The sequence below is a fragment of the Kickxella alabastrina genome, assembly GCF_025024165.1.
Source record: "Kickxella alabastrina strain RSA 675 chromosome Unknown BX661scaffold_6, whole genome shotgun sequence".
NCBI classification, from domain to species: Eukaryota; Fungi; Kickxellomycota; class Kickxellomycetes; order Kickxellales; family Kickxellaceae; genus Kickxella; species Kickxella alabastrina.
In genome coordinates this window covers 104,838-122,448 of record NW_026251477.1, presented here as the reverse complement: position 1 = coordinate 122,448, position 17,611 = coordinate 104,838, and the positions used below count along the sequence as shown (strand labels likewise).

At 50.2% G+C, this 17,611-nt stretch overlaps 8 protein-coding genes and 4 non-coding genes across 12 annotated transcripts; 4 read left to right on the top strand and 8 right to left on the bottom strand.

Annotated features, from left to right (window-relative positions):
• Positions 1-409: 409 nt before the first annotated feature.
• On the bottom strand, positions 410-1,937 carry BX661DRAFT_179436 (uncharacterized protein). Its single transcript, XM_051535195.1, has one exon. It carries the CDS (start codon positions 1,689-1,691, stop codon positions 456-458), a length of 1,236 nt encoding a protein of 411 aa, XP_051392965.1. The 5' UTR covers positions 1,692-1,937; the 3' UTR covers positions 410-455.
• Positions 1,938-3,380: 1,443 nt separating this feature from the next.
• BX661DRAFT_t56 lies at positions 3,381-3,453 on the top strand. The gene has a single exon. It is a non-coding gene; the product is annotated as a tRNA-Thr (tRNA).
• A 65-nt stretch (positions 3,454-3,518) lies between these two features.
• BX661DRAFT_t45 lies at positions 3,519-3,590 on the bottom strand. Its single transcript has one exon. It is a non-coding gene; the product is annotated as a tRNA-Pro (tRNA).
• A 1,248-nt stretch (positions 3,591-4,838) lies between these two features.
• Positions 4,839-4,920, bottom strand: BX661DRAFT_t44. Its single transcript has one exon. It is a non-coding gene; the product is annotated as a tRNA-Ser (tRNA).
• Positions 4,921-5,107: 187 nt separating this feature from the next.
• Positions 5,108-5,855, bottom strand: BX661DRAFT_179433 (trimeric LpxA-like protein). The gene has a single exon (XM_051535194.1). The coding sequence runs from the start codon at positions 5,752-5,754 to the stop codon at positions 5,188-5,190; it is 567 nt and encodes a 188-aa protein (XP_051392964.1). The 5' UTR covers positions 5,755-5,855; the 3' UTR covers positions 5,108-5,187.
• A 227-nt stretch (positions 5,856-6,082) lies between these two features.
• On the top strand, positions 6,083-7,005 carry BX661DRAFT_179432 (armadillo-type protein). Its single transcript, XM_051535193.1, has one exon. It carries the CDS (start codon positions 6,294-6,296, stop codon positions 6,996-6,998), a length of 705 nt encoding a protein of 234 aa, XP_051392963.1. The 5' UTR covers positions 6,083-6,293; the 3' UTR covers positions 6,999-7,005.
• BX661DRAFT_179430 (spindle assembly checkpoint component Mad1) lies at positions 7,006-8,658 on the bottom strand. The gene is made up of 2 exons (XM_051535192.1): positions 7,565-8,658; positions 7,006-7,540 (listed from the first exon to the last, which is right to left on the bottom strand). Exons 1-2 carry the CDS (start codon positions 8,650-8,652, stop codon positions 7,102-7,104), a joined length of 1,527 nt encoding a protein of 508 aa, XP_051392962.1. The 5' UTR covers positions 8,653-8,658; the 3' UTR covers positions 7,006-7,101.
• A 1,516-nt stretch (positions 8,659-10,174) lies between these two features.
• Positions 10,175-10,897, top strand: BX661DRAFT_161533 (uncharacterized protein; the record flags this gene model as incomplete). Its single annotated transcript, XM_051533312.1, has 1 exon — positions 10,175-10,897. Exon 1 carries the CDS (start codon positions 10,511-10,513, stop codon positions 10,895-10,897), a length of 387 nt encoding a protein of 128 aa, XP_051392961.1. The 5' UTR covers positions 10,175-10,510.
• A 22-nt stretch (positions 10,898-10,919) lies between these two features.
• Positions 10,920-11,267, bottom strand: BX661DRAFT_223363 (uncharacterized protein; the record flags this gene model as incomplete). Its single annotated transcript, XM_051538874.1, has 1 exon — positions 10,920-11,267. The coding sequence occupies one exon, from the start codon at positions 11,265-11,267 to the stop codon at positions 10,920-10,922; it is 348 nt and encodes a 115-aa protein (XP_051392960.1).
• A 244-nt stretch (positions 11,268-11,511) lies between these two features.
• On the top strand, positions 11,512-14,600 carry BX661DRAFT_179426 (uncharacterized protein). The gene has a single exon (XM_051535191.1). It carries the CDS (start codon positions 11,627-11,629, stop codon positions 14,525-14,527), a length of 2,901 nt encoding a protein of 966 aa, XP_051392959.1. The 5' UTR covers positions 11,512-11,626; the 3' UTR covers positions 14,528-14,600.
• On the bottom strand, positions 14,585-15,905 carry BX661DRAFT_179425 (glycosyltransferase). The gene has a single exon (XM_051535190.1). The coding sequence runs from the start codon at positions 15,854-15,856 to the stop codon at positions 14,606-14,608; it is 1,251 nt and encodes a 416-aa protein (XP_051392958.1). The 5' UTR covers positions 15,857-15,905; the 3' UTR covers positions 14,585-14,605.
• A 423-nt stretch (positions 15,906-16,328) lies between these two features.
• Positions 16,329-16,403, bottom strand: BX661DRAFT_t43. The gene has a single exon. It is a non-coding gene; the product is annotated as a tRNA-Lys (tRNA).
• Between the last annotated feature and the right edge of the window lie 1,208 nt (positions 16,404-17,611).

Genomic DNA, 17,611 nt, shown 5'->3' with positions numbered 1-17,611 from the left:
ATCACTAGCCATTTTAAAGCCAAGTAAAAAAACAAGAGCATGGAATACAGGATATGGCTGCATATTTTGTCTGTCTTTATTTGTTGTGCGTTAGATTGTGCAAAATGGTACCCAGAAGGTTGCACATGCTGATTTTTCCCTCGGCATTGAAACTGCACAAGCACCCACTAATATATAATGCATTAAATTTTGTGGGCGAGCGAGTGTAATAAAAAAGGTAATTGTGGATCGCGTTCCTGCATGAAATTTAAAAGAGCTTTTATCGATTAAAATACAATTTTGTATGTATAGTTATTGGATATAATCGACGTTAAACTCATATTATACTTAATGACTAATAAATTGGAAACCTTTATTATAAATAAAAATTTTATAATTAAAGTTGTAAATGACATTGTCAATTTCAAAGGTTTTCGCTATTTTATTATGATTGATATAATTATAAAACATTTCGCCTATAGAATGCGCCTGGCCTTTGCTGCTTCGTCAATTGTATCCGCCGAGTTGACTGAAGAATTGTCAAATTCACGCATGTTGCGGTTTCGAGGAGTGCGTGAAGTAGTAGCTGACATGCCTTCAGTTGGTAAATAGCCTGAGTTTACTCCCGCTGAATCGCCATTATCAATGGGATGACCAAAACCATGGATGCCAAATAATGAATCATCGTTGATATTATCTTCTGACATGGCTTTTTCCATTTGGTTAGGGATCGAGGCGGACATTCGCGAATAATGGAGGGGGCCTTCAGCACGCAGATTGAGGTTAGCTTCGTACATGTCCTGCAGACCATCGGTTCTGAGTCTCAGCAGCCACTCGCGCTCATACTCCCTGGGCCGGATGATGCTCATGACTACCGGGTAACCAATGATGAGCAGAATAATGCCGTTGATAATGATGACATCGCCTATAGTCTCAGCCACGCGATATCCAATGACATAAGGATACTTTTTGTGTGTGTAGTGTACAACATTGGTCTTGACCATGGCCGCGATTCCAAAGAAACTGATGCACAAAAACTCGTAAAACTCGTTGAATGTCGACTGAATGTTGCGCAGACGGTACATCATGGCAATGATGATAAGCCAGTTGGCCCACAGCATGGTGAGCGTGACAATCACGTATCCATCGGTCGTTGTGCATAACTCGTAATCCTCCCGATATCCAATCGTCAGCTTGTCAGGCATGGCCTGAGTTACTATCGAGTAAATAATTATAAACGCAAACAGCAGAACGCTAGGTGCATAGTACGCCCAGCCACTGGTTGGTTTGTTCTGGTTGAACACGCGATCAAGAGCATAGCACCGACTGAACAGCACCATCGTGTAGATGAAGCAGAAAAGCACTCGTACCCAAACGTTCCAAAACTTGCACAGGCGCCAAGGCCCTTCGAGAAGAACATGGCCGTTCATTGGAATGTCCCCGACGAACCACATTATGCCGGAGAAGAACATACATGTTGTCAATGGTAAATTCTTAGCGCGGATGGGACGGTATTTGTACTTAGACCAGGCGATAACCATAAAGATAAAGGTAACCCCAAAAATTGCGCTGCTCAGACCAATTACGAGCGTGTCAATTTTGCCGACAGGGTGCACATGCATTTTAAATATCTTTTCAAGCGCTGCTATCCGTTCCTCCTGGCTGTTGAATATGCCCACAGCATTTCTGAGTGTTGCTTTGAGCTCGAACATCAAACTGTTTAGCGCTGTGTTTAATGATGATGGAACCGTGTACTGTTTACTGCTGTGCAGGCTAGTGATTGTCAAATAGTTAGCAAGGGTAGCTGATGTAGGATAAAAGATAAGTGGTATGTAAAGTATATAACAAATAAAAATAAGCGAATATCGTCAGAAATCCAAATTGTAAAAGTGGCAGTATAAGATACAAAGATGAGAGAGAAAGAAAAGAAAAAGTGAAAGTGAAGTGCACAAACGATAATAATACTATCGGTCAAACTGATTAATAGCGTGATTCAGACATTCGCCTGTTGTTTCTAAAATAAGCAAGCTCTAACTTGAAAAAAGATCCCCTCACATCTCTAAAATGGCGAGTGCGGGAGGGGGTAAGTCAAAAACGGGCAAAGACAGAGTAAACGACACCCAGATATCCCGAGAGTAATAAATATTGGGTGCCAGAAAAAAGCGCCCAAAAAAATTGATCACTGTTCCATACAGTAAAAAAATGAAAATAGCAGCGATCGTTATCTCAACGGAGACTATTTATTCCACTATTGGCCAAAACCGGTTGCAACTCGCAAAAAGGTTGATACAGCTAACAGAAAGTCGAGAGAATAAAGTTTAGAAAATTCTGGGTTGTAGGTACTGGGCAGCCTACAGCCCCACTAACAAATACCGATGTATCGACTTTGTAAAAAATCTACTGTATTATCCACTTGTAATTGCCCTCTCCGGCGATCTGTACATTTGAAGCACACAAAGAAGGCCTGTCACTCCTTTCTATAGCAATGGATATTCGTAAGACTGCCTATATAAAGCACATGTGCTTGCACGATCGGGAAAAATAACATGCAGCTTAAAGAATAGGAGTAACATTTTGAAAGGAGTGCCCAGAAAAGATTGCCGCCGCTATCGTTCTGGGAGAGCAACCAAATAGTAAATACCACTAATACGAAATAAGAAATGTGATGTAGAGAGCCAATACCTATTCACTCCTTTTTCCAGGCGGAAAAATAATTGTGTGGCCTGATGTAACGCAAGCCAGGGCAAACAATATAATTAATTAGCCTGAACCCGAAAAGGGAACCCCCGGGATGTACGCTCGCAATTGCGCGCCGAGTAGCACTGCATAATTCAAAAATAAAAAATAAAAATATGTTTGAGTGATGCAAACCAAAAAAACCGGATACACAGCATATGTGATTGTTAATGTTCCAAATTTGCTGGTTGTCATTCTAAGTGATTAGTATCTGCTTTTGACAAAGTGAACCCACACCATACAGACTGAACAATTGACGGGGTCTGCAAATATGATCGCCAGTATATGCAGGATGTTAGGCAGATATAACGTATTTTTGTTACCAGAACTGTCGAAGCATTGCTGATTGCGTCATATGGCGGCAGTCATTTGCACTTGCAGACAGGTCGTCATTTGTGTTTGGGAAAAGTACAATGTGTAAAATCAAATGGAAGTATCGACGTTTCCAGCGCAGGTCACTTGGGTATATCGCACGCGTTTTCACCTTGCATCCGGTTGAACTTTTGCCTTTTACACTCAACGCGCGCAGATTAACCGACAAGCAACAAGAATGCCACCCCACAAAAATATACACTGCATCTCAACGCAACAGCTAGATATGCTCAAGAGTTTTGGTGTGCCAAAAGACTAATGACCAGAACCAATCAGATTAGTCTGATTGATAAGCCTTCTTGGCTCAGATGGCAGAGCGTCTGCCTAGTAAGCAGAAGGTCACCAGTTCGATTCTGGTAGAAGGCATATCTTTTGCCAAACAAAGACTTACTTTTATTTTTATAAAAGTAAACCGTTTTGCAAAAAGTAATGGGCTCAGCCGGGACTTGAACCCGGGACCTCTCGCACCCTAAGCGAGAATCATACCGCTAGACCACTGAACCCTATTGTCAACTAATTGGCTGTTTTTACGAGCTACTAACTGACTTTCTGATCAAGCTACCTTGGCACACTATACATCAATATTAGTTTGGCCAATGCTTTTGAAATTTTTTAGTCTTTTTGCTGTATATTGTTGTGAGCAATACCGCCCGTATTGCTCGTTTTTATCTTCTTCAAACAGATAGTATAGCCTTTTTCCACACTTGTTTTTATCTTTTTCAAACAAATAGTATAGCCTTTCTCCACACTCGTTTTTATCTTCTTCAAACAGATAGTATAGCCTTTCTCCACACTCGTTATTGTTTTGACCAAACCATTAATAATATTCCGATTCACGAGTTATCACAATAATGCTATTGTTTTTAAATACCCGCGACTCGAACAAGACTTTGTGGCTGCAGCGTATTTTGGCGCGATTTGTCTGAAACATCAAATTCCATAGTTTTTGGATGTTTCTCCACCCATTGTGACTGGCATTCTGTTTACTCATTCCTTTTTGTTTTAATTCTCACATCTCTCAATTTTTGTGCTATGCTCCAGATTCCTTTTTTTGTTTTTGTTTTTGTTTTTTTGTGGTTCATTTTGTGTCGATTGTATTCAATCCATTTACTGTTCCTCTTTTCCCCCGCGCTTATTTTAAGCACAGGCATGCTATTTTGTTGAATTTTTATTGACTTCGTGTGCGTATCAGTCAGACCAGTTGGTTGATGTTAGCAAGCGCCCTGAGGATAAATGATGTCTGCCTGCTTTGGTATCTATCTCGGGCCATGCCTAGTGCTCGCTCTCGACGTTTAAATTGTTTTGTGAGCTTACATATTGTGTGGCTGTATGTGTGGTGCCCAACACACATTTCAAACCACTGTCTTCCCTTTTCAAGAATCAAGATCGCCCTCATGGCCACTATACACATTTCTGTTATTGCTGGCTGACATCAAGGAACACCATGATGTTTACAGCGCTGCCCCCTTTTTCAGTTAAGTAAGCAATTTTTAAGACTTGAATATATCGATTTAGACCCACATTTTTATAGAGCACGACAGTATGGTCGACTGTGATAATATACAGGTCTGATTAAGTAAAAAAGACACGGAAAAATAGTGGATGCCTGTCTGTACGCATCGTTTTTGGTATATTAAATAGTTAGAGATGTGGTTTGATGTGGTCATATAAGTCTCAATCGGGTTGAGGAAATAGAAAAGTATGCAATGCGGGGCATCGGTGACAACAATGGCGAAGGGTGCAAAAGTTAACGTCAGCTACAGGATTTGAACCTGTGCGGGCAACGCCCAACAGATTTCGAGTCTGTCGCCTTAACCACTCGGCCAAACTGACTAGTAATTATTACCAAGCTACTGCTCTGGTTTCTAAACGGGTTATCTTGGAGACCATCCCACATTGATCTATTATGTTTGCTGCTTGCAGTTTGTAAAGCGGTTTTTTGACACCTGGCTTGGTTATAAAAATACTGCGAGCGCCACGTCATAATTTGTTTGACAAGTTGATTTTACGATCAATCAATTGGTGAAAGGTTACAATACACCGCCTCGCGCAGTGATCTGGTGGTATGAAAGTTTTAAAGTTTTCAAAATATAGGTTCAATTATTCATGTACAAATTTAGCATAGTTGTCTTTAGACCGAGCCTCAAAAACCTCCTGTATAGATTCAGGTAGGTGCGAGACAACCTTTGCAGGGGGGCCGGCGGCAACGACACTGAATGGCGGAACAACAGTATTAGGGGCAACAATGGCGCCGTCTTCGATCAAGCAGCAGTCCTTTATGATAGCAAAGCGTCCGATGATGCAGTTTTTGCCAATAACAACATAGGAACCGATAGACGCAGCTTCGATAATGGAGTTTTCGCCGATATCCACGTGGTCTCCAATTTTCAACGGGTAGTAGCTGAAGACACCCTTGTAGGATTTATGGGGCGGGCGTAGGACGGAATAGGGGCCGAGAGAGCAGAAGCGGCCGATGAGTACGGATGCCTGGTGTGTGGGGCCGGCGCGGCGGAGGTCGCCGCGGATTGTGCATTTCGGGTGGACAATTGTTTTGCCGCCCAAGACTATGTTTTGAGAGCCCGAGATTAGTGAGCGACGGCTGACTTTGTTGCCTGTGTCTGTTTCGATAAACTCTGCCTTTATGTAGGTGGAGTAGGGGGTCTCCATTATTATTATAATTGTTGCTATATGTAGAATGAGTATTAAAATGGAAAAAAAGAAAATAAATGTGGGGTTGCGAAATTTATGCTGGCGAGAGAGGAGGCAGCGGGCGGCGAATGTCAACAATACGCAAATACACACACTCTAGCAATGGGGGATCCGCAGGTAAGCAGCAGCAATACAACAGCCCTTTGGAGTTTGAAATAAGGCGTAGGTATCTCTGGCTCAGAGTCGAACCGAGCCGCCGATTATGAAATTTATGCAGGCATAAAATGGTTGAATTTCAAAGAGAGGGCCGACTCTGGTTCAAAAAGAGCAAATAAAAAATTTATTATTTTTTCTTCTTTTTTCTAAGCGCGAATAAAAGAGCAAAAGACAAGGAATTAAAGCAAAATTGATTGAGGTCAAGAGTTTGGTGGGATGGATTCAAATTGATTGGAGGCAAATTTCCTTTCCTTCTTTTTTCTTCACTCTTGCTCTTTGTTATTGGCGAAAAATAAAAATCAGCAACACAGAAACTAAAGTTTTATATTATATAAATTAAAATGACCACTACTTCGTTCGTTCGCCCCAGCACCAGACCCGACGAGATTCACGCGTTGCTTACAGGAGTGGAGCGGTACAATCCGCAAAAGGCTGGACAGCTTGAGGATTACCTCCTGCGCCAATGCGCCAACCCGGACCACACGACCAACCACGACCTTATGGCCAACTTGGCACTTCTCAAGATGTACCAGTTCAACCCTGACTTGGTTGACCTGGACGTCATCCGGCGCATCCTCGCCAAGGCGTTGATTTCAGCCAACAGCGGAGACTTCAACCTTTGCCTCTACCTGCTTTCGGAGGAAATCTGCAAAGACCAGTCGATCAGCAAGCTGCTCAGCCTTCGGGACTACCTGGAGCGGGCGCAGTTTATCAAGTTCTGGAAGGAGATTTACGGTAACGATGACGACGAGGAGGAGTCCGTGGTTGACGGGATTGCTGGGTTCGACAACGGTCTGCGCAAGCTGATTGTCGGCGACATCACGGGCACGTACCAGACGATCCCGGCAAAGTCCATTGAGGCTATGGTCAACCTGGACGAGGAGGCGGTGCTGCGCCTGGCCAAGGAGAACTCGTGGGCGGTCGACGCGCAGGGCGTCGTGTCGCTGCCGCTGAAGACGGCCACCGAGGCCAAGACGACGGTCATCAAGGAGAACGTCAAGTTTGAGCAGCTGACCAAGATCCTCAGCGCGTCGAACGACATTTAGAGAGGGTATTTTGATTCGTGTTTTAATAAAATAGCAATATTCAAGGCATCATTCGGGGGGTGGGTTTTAGCCTGGGTCTCCCTCAAAGCTCTCCAGCGTGGTATCATTCGGGCGCAGTATTCGACTGGGCCTCCTCGAAGCTCTGCAGCGTGACGGTGGCCATGAAGGCAGGGATGCTGCCACGCTCCTGGAGCCAGAAGCGGATGTCGTTGGCCAGGCTCTTGAGGTACAGCTTGCTGCCGCCGCCCGACAGGTGCATGATGCCCTGGTCGGCGTCGCCGCTGGTGAAAACAAAGCTCTGGTCGACGTCGGCGGCGTACATGGAAGTCAGGCGCACGCTGCCGTTGGGCAAAAAGTCGATGCGGTAGCCGAGGATCGAGTAGATGGCGTCGCGCAGCTCGCTGGCCTTGCGCTTCCACTCCTTCTTGAGGCGGCTGATCATTTTGGCCGAGACGTCCAGCTGCTCGGCCAGCCGCTGGTTCTCAGAGCGTAGGTTGTCGATGGAGTGGAAGAAGGGGGCGGCTGTGGCGTTGTCCGCAGAGGCGGCTGCGGCGTCGTCCACAGAGGCGGCTGCGGCGTCGTCCGCAGGGTCTGCTCCCGCCCCCTTCTCCAGCCCCCGCAGCCGCTCCAGCAGCGCGGCGTTCTCGGCGGCCAGCGCCTTCAGCCTGGCCGAGCGGATGGCAAAGTCGCGGGCCGCGGGGTTGTCGACCAGCTGCAGGATGCGCGTGGTGCGCGGGTCGCAGCCCAGCCCGGCGCCGACCTGGAGCTCGAGCCTGGCGGCCTCGCGCTCCAGCGCCTCAAAGCGCTCCAGCAGCCGGCGGTGGTCATCGCGCGCGCTCTCGGCGTCCTCGCGGTAGCCGCGCAAAAGCTCAGCCGACGCCGCATCGACAGCGCCGATCCTAGCGCCATCGGCATCGGCGCCGGAGTCGGCCGCAGCGACCCAGGCGCGCAGCTCGTCGACGAACATCTCGAGCTGGCGGATGCGCAGCGCCTTGTGCGCGTCGTAGTTGCCGGGCATCATGCTGGCCTCCTCGCGGTCGTACGAGTGCAGCTGCGCGCGCGCAAACTCCGCCTCGCGCACCGCATGCAGCCGCGCGCCATCAAGCCGCGCCGCGCGCTGCGCCTCGGCGTCGGCCTGCGCCCGGAGGCGCGCGCACTCGGCGGCAAGCCCCTCGCAGCGCGTCTCAGCGCTGACGCGGTGCTGCTCGGCTTCGGCGCAGGCGGCCTGAAGCGCGGCAGCGCGCGTCTCCAGCGCGCGCAGCGCGTGGCGCTGGTCGGCCACAGTGCGCGCCACGGCGAATGGCGAGCCGGCATTGGGCGCGTCGGGGGCTTCGAAGACGCGCTGCCATTGCGCGCGCTCTTGCTGCAGTGCGCTGAGCTGCGCTGCGGTTTCGGCGTGTGCGCGCTGGGCGTCCTCGAGCCGCTGCACTTTGGCGCGCAGTGCCTGTGCGGCCTCGCGCTCCTGCTCTTGCGCTGCGGCGGCCTGTGCCAGCCGCTTGGCCTCGGCGCGCAGGTGGCGGTTCTGCTGCTCGACAGCCTTGATGTACGCGCACTGCTCGGCGAGGTCGCGCTCGAGCTGCGCGATGAGGCTGGGCGGGTCCCGTTTGCTCTCACGTATCGGCATGGCGTCCCCCCCGGCTGCTTGGCTCTGCATTAGGCTCTGCTCCCCGGCTGCTTGGCTCTGCATTAAGCTCTGCTCCCTGGCTGCTTGGCTCTGCATTAAGCTCTCCTCCCTGGCTGCTTGCTTCTGCATTAGGCTCTCCTTCTCGCGCTCCGCCCGCGTTGCGCGCAGCAGCAGCGCCTCCTTCTCGGACGCGTGCTCGGCAGCCTGGCGGCGCATGGCGCGCGCCACGTCGTCCAAGCGGCGGTCAGCGTCGCGCACCGCAGCGTCCATCTGGTCAATGCGCGCCTCATAGGCAGCACGCTGGCGGGCCAGCGCCGCCTCCGCCCCCCTGCGCGCACAGGTCAGCTTCTCCTCCTGCTCGAACAGCCACCGGCGGTCGCGCTCCAGCGCCTCCACGCGCTTCGCCTGCGCAGCCACCTCGGCCTCCAGCGCCTGCCGCAGCTGCACAGCCTCAGACCGCTCGCGCTCGCGCTCCAGCGCCGCCTGCTGCGCGTCGAACCGCGCGTCCTCTGCCGCCCGCCGCAGCGCATTTGCCTGGCTGGCCGCGGAGCTGTCGCGCTGCACAGATGCCAGGATGCTGCGCGACGGCGATTGCAGGAGACTGTCGAGGAGCGACGCGGTGCCCTGGGCTGGCCGCGCGCGCACTGGCGTGTCGGGCCCGGCCCCGAGCCCGGGCCCGAACCCGAGCATCCAGGGCGCTGGCGAGCGGATTCCGGGGCTGCTGCCTGTGCTGGCTGCGTCCAGCCGCCGCTTTGTGCCGCGCGCCGCTGGCTGCTCGGTGATTGTCAGGAACCGCGACCGAATCGCCGTCGATGGCGGCACTGCACTCTGGAGCTGCGTGGCCTGCAGCTGCTGCCTTCGCTTGGCCAAGGGCGTCTCGCTCGTCTGCATTGGTCTTTAATGTGAAAGTGGAAGTGAATTTGAATTTGAATTTGAATTTGAATTTGAATTTGAATTTGAATTTGAATTTGAATTTGAATTTGAATTTGAATTTGAATTTGAATTTGAATTTGAATTTGAATTTGAATTTGAATGTGAATGTGACTGTAAATGTGAATGTGAATGTGAATGTGCTTGCTTGTGTTTTGTACAAGGGGGTAATCGAAAGCAATAAAAAGGTAAAGGACCCGCGACTAATGCGGGCGATTGAAGGCTTTCGAAATCGCAACAAAAAAAACAGCAATATAAAAGCATGGAAGCTGTCGATTTTGTTGGTCGGCGGTTGTTTTTTCAAAGGAACTTCCGACTTGTCTCAACCCCTTTTTCCTCCCCCAATCTGGCCGATTACGTTAATTGAGACAGCTGCTTTCGGCACCCAGGCCGACCTCACAGCTTTGCTTCCCCTTTCAAACAACTTGAACTTGTACAAAAAACTATTATTTATCCAGGAAAATGCCAAAGAAATTCCCCGGCGAAAACAGCAAAGGTAACTAAACACACCCACGCCTCTCATAGCCACCACACTTTAAACCACTACCAGCTGGTCCAGCCAGCCAGTCAGCCCAAATGAACTAACTTTTTTCTTTCTTCTTCGCCAATAGTCTCTGCTGCAAAGGAGAAGAAGGCTGCGGCCCAGGCCGAGAAGGACAACCAGAAGCGCTTAGACAAGGAAGCCAAGGATTCGGCCGAGTGGAACAAGGGCGCCAAGCAGGGCGGCAAGAAAGAGGACCAGGAGGCCAAGCGGCTCGAGAGGCTGGCCAAGAAGCAGGAGGCCGACGCCCTGCTGCGCGCCGAAGAGCGGGAGATCGCAAAGTCAGCCGCTGCAAAGACCGGGCCCGCCAAGCTCGCCCCCGTCCAGCCCAAGAAGCAGCCGGTGCTGCGCGGCGCCGAGAAGAAGGCCGCTGCAAAGGAGGCTGCCATCGAGGTGATCGAGCACGTGCACCGGCCTATGGAGACCTTTGCTGCGAGCAACATCGATGATGCGCTGGACCTGTTCGACAATATCCACACCAGCACCAACGGCGATGAGGCTACGGCTGCCGTCGATGGCGCGCAGGCAAGGAAGTCCGGCATGGGTGCCGTCATCGACCGCCACCCCGAGCGGCGCGCCAAGGCCGCGTACCCGGCCTACCTGGAGCGCGAGCTCGAGATTATGAAGGTCGAGCACCCAGGGCTGCGGCAGCTGCAGATGCGCGAGCTCATCTGGAAGACCTGGCTCAAGTCGCCCGAGAACCCAATGAACCAGGCCCATGTCGCATACAACGCCACTGGCGAGGAGATGGCTGCCGCCGTTGAGGAGCAGCGCCGGACCATCCAGGACCGCCTGCGCATATAGTTTTTTTAAATTATTTTTATTGTCAATATTTCTTGCGCTTCGCATACTCCATGACGTCCAGCAGTTGCCGGATCTCCTGCACCTGCTTCGACATGGCCTGGACGCCGCGCATCGACCGGTCCAGGTGCTGGCACTTGGCCACCAGCTGCCGCTTCTGCTCGACCGACTGCATCACCGCTGCCTCCAGGCCCTTGATGCTGGTCAGTGCCACCGCCTCGGCCCCCGCCTCAATCTCTATGCGCTGCTCCAGCCGCTCCTGCAGCCGATCCGTGTACGTCGTCAGCATCCGCGATAGCCCCATCGCCTGCTGCTCTAGCGCGTCCAGCACGCGGATGCGCTCCATGTAATCCTCCATGCTCTTGGTCTCCATTTTGCTGTCTCAGTAGGAGCGATGCCGTTGTGCTGTGAGGATAAATGCAACGTAAATCGTGGAATTCAACTTGAATGAAACAAAAAAGGATAGCAGCAGCAGCAGCAGCAACAAGCGAAACAAGGCCATTTCTGCAGCTTGTCCTTTTCATTTCGTTTTCTTTTTTTACGGGATTGCAAAGGTCTGCGGCCACGTGAATCATCCCCGACGCCGAGCCATACACACAGCTTCCGCAGCTGGTCGAAAAATACGCTTTGTCTCGGCTGGCCTCAACTGGCAAGCAAAAAAAAACGGCCGCCTCTTTGCTTTCTAAATAAACTCACTACAAATATTATATTTTTCACCAACCGGCCCACACAATGGCTCCTGCTCCGTTGCTCCCGTTCCAGCGACAGATCCTGGACGGCTTGCTTGACGAAAACGCCCTGTGCGTCGTTGCGCGCGGCCTGGGCCTCGAGCGCATTCTCGGCGAGCTCGGCCGGGCATGCGCAACCCCACAGGCGCTAGTCTTTCTCCTGAACGCCAGCGACCAGGATGAGGACAGCCTAAAGCAGCTTTTCATGCAGATGCGCTCAGGCGACGGCACCAACGAGTCCACGCAGCTGCAAGTGATCAAAAATGAGACCAACTCAGCAGCACGCGCACACCTCTACCGCAAGGGCGGTCTGGTTTCTGTAACCTCGCGCATCCTCGTCGTCGACCTACTAAACAAGCTGGTCCCCGTGGAGCTCACCACGGGCATTATTGTCTGCAACGCCAGCAGGGTGTCGGCCGAGTCCATCGAGGCCTTCATTCTGCGCCTTGTACGCCAACAAAACCCATGCGCCTTTGTCAAGGCTCTATCGGACGCGCCCGAGGCATTCACCATGGGCTTTGCACCGCTGGAAAAGACTCTGCGGGTACTAGGCCTGCGCCACGTGCACCTGTGGCCTAGGTTCCACGTGGCTGTGCAGCACGATCTCTCCAAGGCCTCGGCGCCTGTCGTGGAGCTGCGCCAGCCGCAAACGCGCGCCATGGTGGAGCTGCAGCAGGCCGCATTGGACTGCGTCGCGGCAATGATCTCAGAGCTATGCTCGTCTGCCAAGGTGCTAGACTCGGCCGAGATCAACGTTGAGGCCAGCCTTTTTCGCTACTTCGACGCCATGGTTAAGCGGCAACTTGCGCCATACTGGCACCGGCTCAGCGGCCGTGTCCGCGGGATGGTCGCTGATCTGGCCAGCCTGCGCCGCGTCGCCGAGCTCATTACTGCATACGACTGCGTGTCGCTGCAAAGGTATCTCGACACCTTGCTGATTTCCAACAAGCCCGGCCCTGGATCCTCATCTGCCCCTGCCACATGGCTGGCCAGCGACTCGGCTAATATCCTGTTTGCCGTGGCCAGGGCACGCTTATTCCACAGGGTGCCCGCTGACCAAGTGCCCGAGGAGACCAAGGTGCGGCTGCGCGATCTGGGCTTGCCTGAGAACATTGCGCCAGTGCTCGAGGTGCCGCCAAAGCTGCAGCTGCTGGCGCAGATACTGGATGAAATCGGCGCAATCAACCATGGCGCCTCTAAGCAAGGCAAGGATGCCGGTCCCGTGCTCATAATGGCCGGGTCGTCGCGAGAATGCCGTTTGATCCGCAGTCACCTCGTCACCCTAAATGACAGCGTTCGCCTTGACGTGCCCGGCAAAGAGGGCAGCGGCAGCGAGCACCCGCGCATGATGGTTAATCTGCTGCGCGGCTTCTTCAAGTGGAAGGCCCAAATGGCCAGACCCGAGAAACCGGCAGTTACCGGCTTTTCTGCACAGGCACAGGCGAGATCAACGCCGCAGACAGCACGGCCAGCGCAACCACATTCTAATAACGGTCAGGGCGCTGGCCAGCTGCGCAGATTGGCGCCACCGACTAAACGACGCCGCACACGAGGTGCCTCGACAGCCTCATCGGGGGTCCTGCGCGCACCAGCGGACGAGCTTGAACAAGAGTCCGCCGAGCTTGCAGCCACTATCAATTCCAGGGACGCGGCGGCAGATAATGGCAACAGTAGCGGCGGCGATTTACTAGGTTTCGGGATGCATGAGTCGCAGGCCGCCCAGGATCCAGCGGCGGTCGAATCTGGATCCGAATACCTGGACGACGACGCAGACGAATGGGCTGAAACCCTGGGCGCCTTTGACGAGAACTTTGGAATTCTGCCTGGCTCTGAGACCCTGATTGTTCAGTCGTACTCTGACAGCTTGGGCCGACTGGAGACACTACGGCCGACCCACATAGTCATGTACGACCCAGACCCCGCCTTCATCCGCGAAATTGAGCTGTACCAGGCCCACGGGGGCCCACTAAAGCAGGTATACTTTATGGTCTATGACAACAGCATTGAAGAGCAGCGGTACTTGAGCTCGATTCGTCGCGAGCGCGAGGCCTTTGAGAAAATGATCCGCGACAAGGCTACAATGGTCATCCCAATTGGCGCCAATGCAGTGCCCGGAATTTCGGCTTTGGTGGGCGGGGGGTCGCCGGGCAGCACGCTCCTCCGCGCCATTGTCAACCGCAGCCATCGCGACGCATCGACCTCCGAAGAAGACTCGGTGCGAAAACCAATAGTGGTCGTCGATGTGCGTGAGTTCCGCTCGCCGCTGCCCTCGTTTCTTCATGCGGCCGGCTTTGACGTTGTGCCGCGCACGATTGATATTGGCGACTACATTTTGCACGATAATCTCGTTGTTGAGCGCAAGTCACTGCCCGATCTCATTGGGTCTTTGCGCAGCGGCCGCCTGTACAACCAAGCCGAGGCTATGACCAACCACTATACTTATGCCGCTCTGCTTATTGAGTTTGAAGTCAACACGTCTTTCTCGCTTCAGGCCATGGGCGGGCTCACGGCGGATATTCAGTTCGGTTCCATCAATAGTCAACTGACCATGCTTGTATTGGCATTCCCCCGCCTGCGCATTCTCTGGAGCTGCAGCCCGTACGAGACCGTCAATATTTTTGTCGAGTTGAAGAGAAACTCCCAGGAGCCGGATATTGATCGTGCTGTGATGATGGGTCAGGACGATAGTGCGGTTGAGCGCGAGTCTATTTACTCGCAGTCCGCCATTACACTGCTGCAGTCTCTGCCTGGCGTTACCTTAAGGAACTACCAGGCTCTGGCGAAAAAGTACAAAAATATTAGGGAGATGTGTGCTGCCAAAAAGGAGGATTTAGACCAGCTTCTCGGCAACGAATCAGCCAAACAACTTTACCAGTTTTTACACGCAAATGCGACAACACAATAGACATTGTCCATTTTTGTTTTTCTAATTTTTCGTTTATTGTTTTTTAAAGGGTGTAAAATATATAGATAGTCGATATGGTTAGAGCTCCTTGGGCTGCACCTTTTTGACCCTTTTGACATTTGCGGATGGTCCGCGCAGTATTTGGATCAACAGCACCAAATGAGTCGCAAGTAGCACCAGGGACGAGATGCTAGTGGACGGGTAAACGTTCCACGCGTACTCGACAACCACCCAAGCGACAAACTGCGCAACCAGCGGCAGGCAAGAGATATGCAGCAAGTACGGTAGCATATGGAAATACCAAGAGTAAAATTGGTAATGCAGGGACCGCGCGCAAACCACGCCGACAAAGTTAGCAGTAAACATCACGGCGATAACCTCGTCCGCGCTCACGCTGCTGCCCCTGTCATTGCGGGCACCAGTGTGGCGCCGAAAACCGCTCTTAATCACCGCATAGGCGGTGCTCCCCGACATTTGCGGCCACACGGATAGTCCTAGTATTGCCAAAAATACAGCGTGAGCAAGAAGAAGTGTGGTTGACCAGTCAGTTGACAAAAATACGTCCTTGCTTATGAACCGCCAATTGACCGTCCACGTGTAGTCAAACTGCCGCCCAAAGTCAAACGCTCTGGCCATGTACTCCTTGGGATATACAGACAAAAATGGCGCGGCCAGCACAGCCTGGATAGCAACAATAACTGCCAACTGTGCCCCAACTGCTACCACCCCACCCCTCCGCCACCATATGTACGCCGCACCCGGAAGCATCAGTTGAACATTCATCTTCACTGAAATTCCCAGGCTCAAAAACACACCCGAGTACCACATCCATCTCCTTGAACCAGTCAAAGCCGCTATGCCCACGTAAGCAAACAGCATGGCAATAGTGTCGTTGAACAGGCGAAGCACAAATATCGAATGCAGTCTTTTGGACACAACCAGCAAGGGCAGCAGTATTGGAGGAATGCGCGTGTGCTTGTAAATCACCAGGACAACGGCCAGGGTGGCCAAGTATACACCCATGAAGATGTACTGCGCCAGCCGCAGGTTAATCCCGCCGCTGGTAATCTGGAAGAGCAGCTGGTAGACCCAGACAAATCCTGCCGGATACACGAGTGGCCCAGTGTCGCCTTTGAGATTCAAATAGTTGCGCTCGCCATTAATTACGCCATCTACCTCCTGCATATACGCCTTCCAGTCGATCTCTGTGTACTGAACCCGCTGGATGATCTGATAGTTTATTATGAATTCGAATGATAACAGAAGAACCGCGATGCCTGAGTAAAACCGGTGCGTGAATAGCACTTCTCTCAACAGTGACAATGTCATTTGTCAGATTGGTATATAATACTTTACACAAATAACAGATATTAATAAGACAATTGATATTACTATTTGTTAACGCACATGTAAAATCGAAATTTGGAAATATACTTGATTATATTCACATTGACTTATTTATGGTACTGTTGCTTTTCATCGATACGCCGCACAAATAGGGTAAATTATGCACAAAAGTTATCTTGGCCACAATTAACGCACTAGTTGGTAAGAACAAGTGCAAGCTGCATAACTTATTAACACCGCCAGACAAAACAACTTATACTGATAGTTAATTAAACACAGGTCGGCACCATGATTGGCAAGATTTTGCAGCTCATATTCAATTTTATTTTATTAATGGCATGTAACATATTTCGCTAAATTTTTGATAGACTAAAATAATTTTTTTTATCATTTGGTGTCAATTGAATCAAAATAAAAAAGTGAGACCAACTAGCACATTTTGTGCAGTTAATTACGCCCTGTGTGGGGGTCGAACCCACGACATTTCGGTTAAAAGCCGAACGCTCTAAACCAACTGAGCTAACAAGGCAATTGTTTCTGAGCTAGTCGGTTTCGTTGAAAAGAAAACAATAGTAGGGAGGTTGGTCGTACGCTTGGTCTTTTCGACAAACAACAAAAATATATTGGCACCTTTAAATCGCTTTTTGCTTTTCAAAAAGCCAAGCGTTAAATAAGAAATATACTATGGTGTTGTTACGATTTGAGTGGAGCACTAGTCGCCTAGTGTTAAAAGTATTTTTGGGTTTTGTTATAGTTTTTATTATCAAGGGAATCAAAAGTAGAACTAGGGCCGGTCTCGTATTATATATGTATCTCGTTGCCTTTGTTGTGCACTTCGCCAGTTGTGCACTCCGTTGGCGAGAACTGATTCTTCTGCGAGCAGCTCGGTATCTTGGCAAGTCAATGTTGTGGTTTTCATATATGTGCGCTCGTACATGTACATTGCAAAATAGGGAGCATATCTGGGTATCACTATTATGCCTCCCTAATTTACCCATGTATAATCCAATTAATACCCTATCAATCGGCATGCAAATGGAAACTTGTTTCACGATGCTCAACCTCGATATCCACTTTCATATCTTCGGGCTGCGCAACAGTGTTATTCCTTTATAATAATAATAATAATAATAATGTAAAAACGTGCAATAGCACCAAAATCTGTGTACATTTTTTGTTTTGGCGCACAATTTAGTGTCCATCAAATAGAATTATGTGTATTCAAAATTAATAAACACCATTATTTATTTATTATTATTAATCTTGAGCGTTTTCTTAAGCCGTCGTAATATTCAAATAGTTTCAAATTTGACAACCAGCTGCTATATATTTCTTATGTGCAATAGAGGGTGTGAATTCTGCTGACATTCAGCATGGTTAAATTACTAATGTACTATTGTACTGGGTACCAAGAAGATGACTTAAGCATATTGCCCAAACAGTTTCACAAAGACGAAATTAGTTGGAATACCAATGAATGGGTGTTAAATATAAACAATTGATATTTATAATTTAATACATCAAATTAATTGAAATGTAAAAAAAAATGCAAACATGTTAAAAAAATAGTAGAGAATCATACAGACTGGCATTTATTATAAATACAATCGTTATCGTCGCCAAAACTAAAACAATATTTTTTACTACAACCATACTGTCTAGAGCACTTATTACACATTATTACAGCTTTGTTCAACTAAAACCCCAAGCAACTTCCTTCTTATCTTCAACTGTGGC

Bases quoted from the DNA above. Each gene is read 5' to 3' on its own strand.
- BX661DRAFT_179436 (XM_051535195.1), bottom strand. From the start codon at position 1,691: ATGTTCGAGCTCAAAGCAACACTCAGAAATGCTGTGGGCATATTCAAC.
- BX661DRAFT_179433 (XM_051535194.1), bottom strand. From the start codon at position 5,754: ATGGAGACCCCCTACTCCACCTACATAAAGGCAGAGTTTATCGAAACA.
- BX661DRAFT_179432 (XM_051535193.1), top strand. From the start codon at position 6,294: ATGACCACTACTTCGTTCGTTCGCCCCAGCACCAGACCCGACGAGATT.
- BX661DRAFT_179430 (XM_051535192.1), bottom strand. From the start codon at position 8,652: ATGCAGAGCCAAGCAGCCGGGGGGGACGCCATGCCGATACGTGAGAGC. The intron at 7,541-7,564 runs CTCTGTGGACGA...CGCCGCAGCCGC, and splicing joins GCGGACGACGCCGCAGCCGC to CTCTGCGGACAACGCCACAG.
- BX661DRAFT_179426 (XM_051535191.1), top strand. From the start codon at position 11,627: ATGGCTCCTGCTCCGTTGCTCCCGTTCCAGCGACAGATCCTGGACGGC.
- BX661DRAFT_179425 (XM_051535190.1), bottom strand. From the start codon at position 15,856: ATGACATTGTCACTGTTGAGAGAAGTGCTATTCACGCACCGGTTTTAC.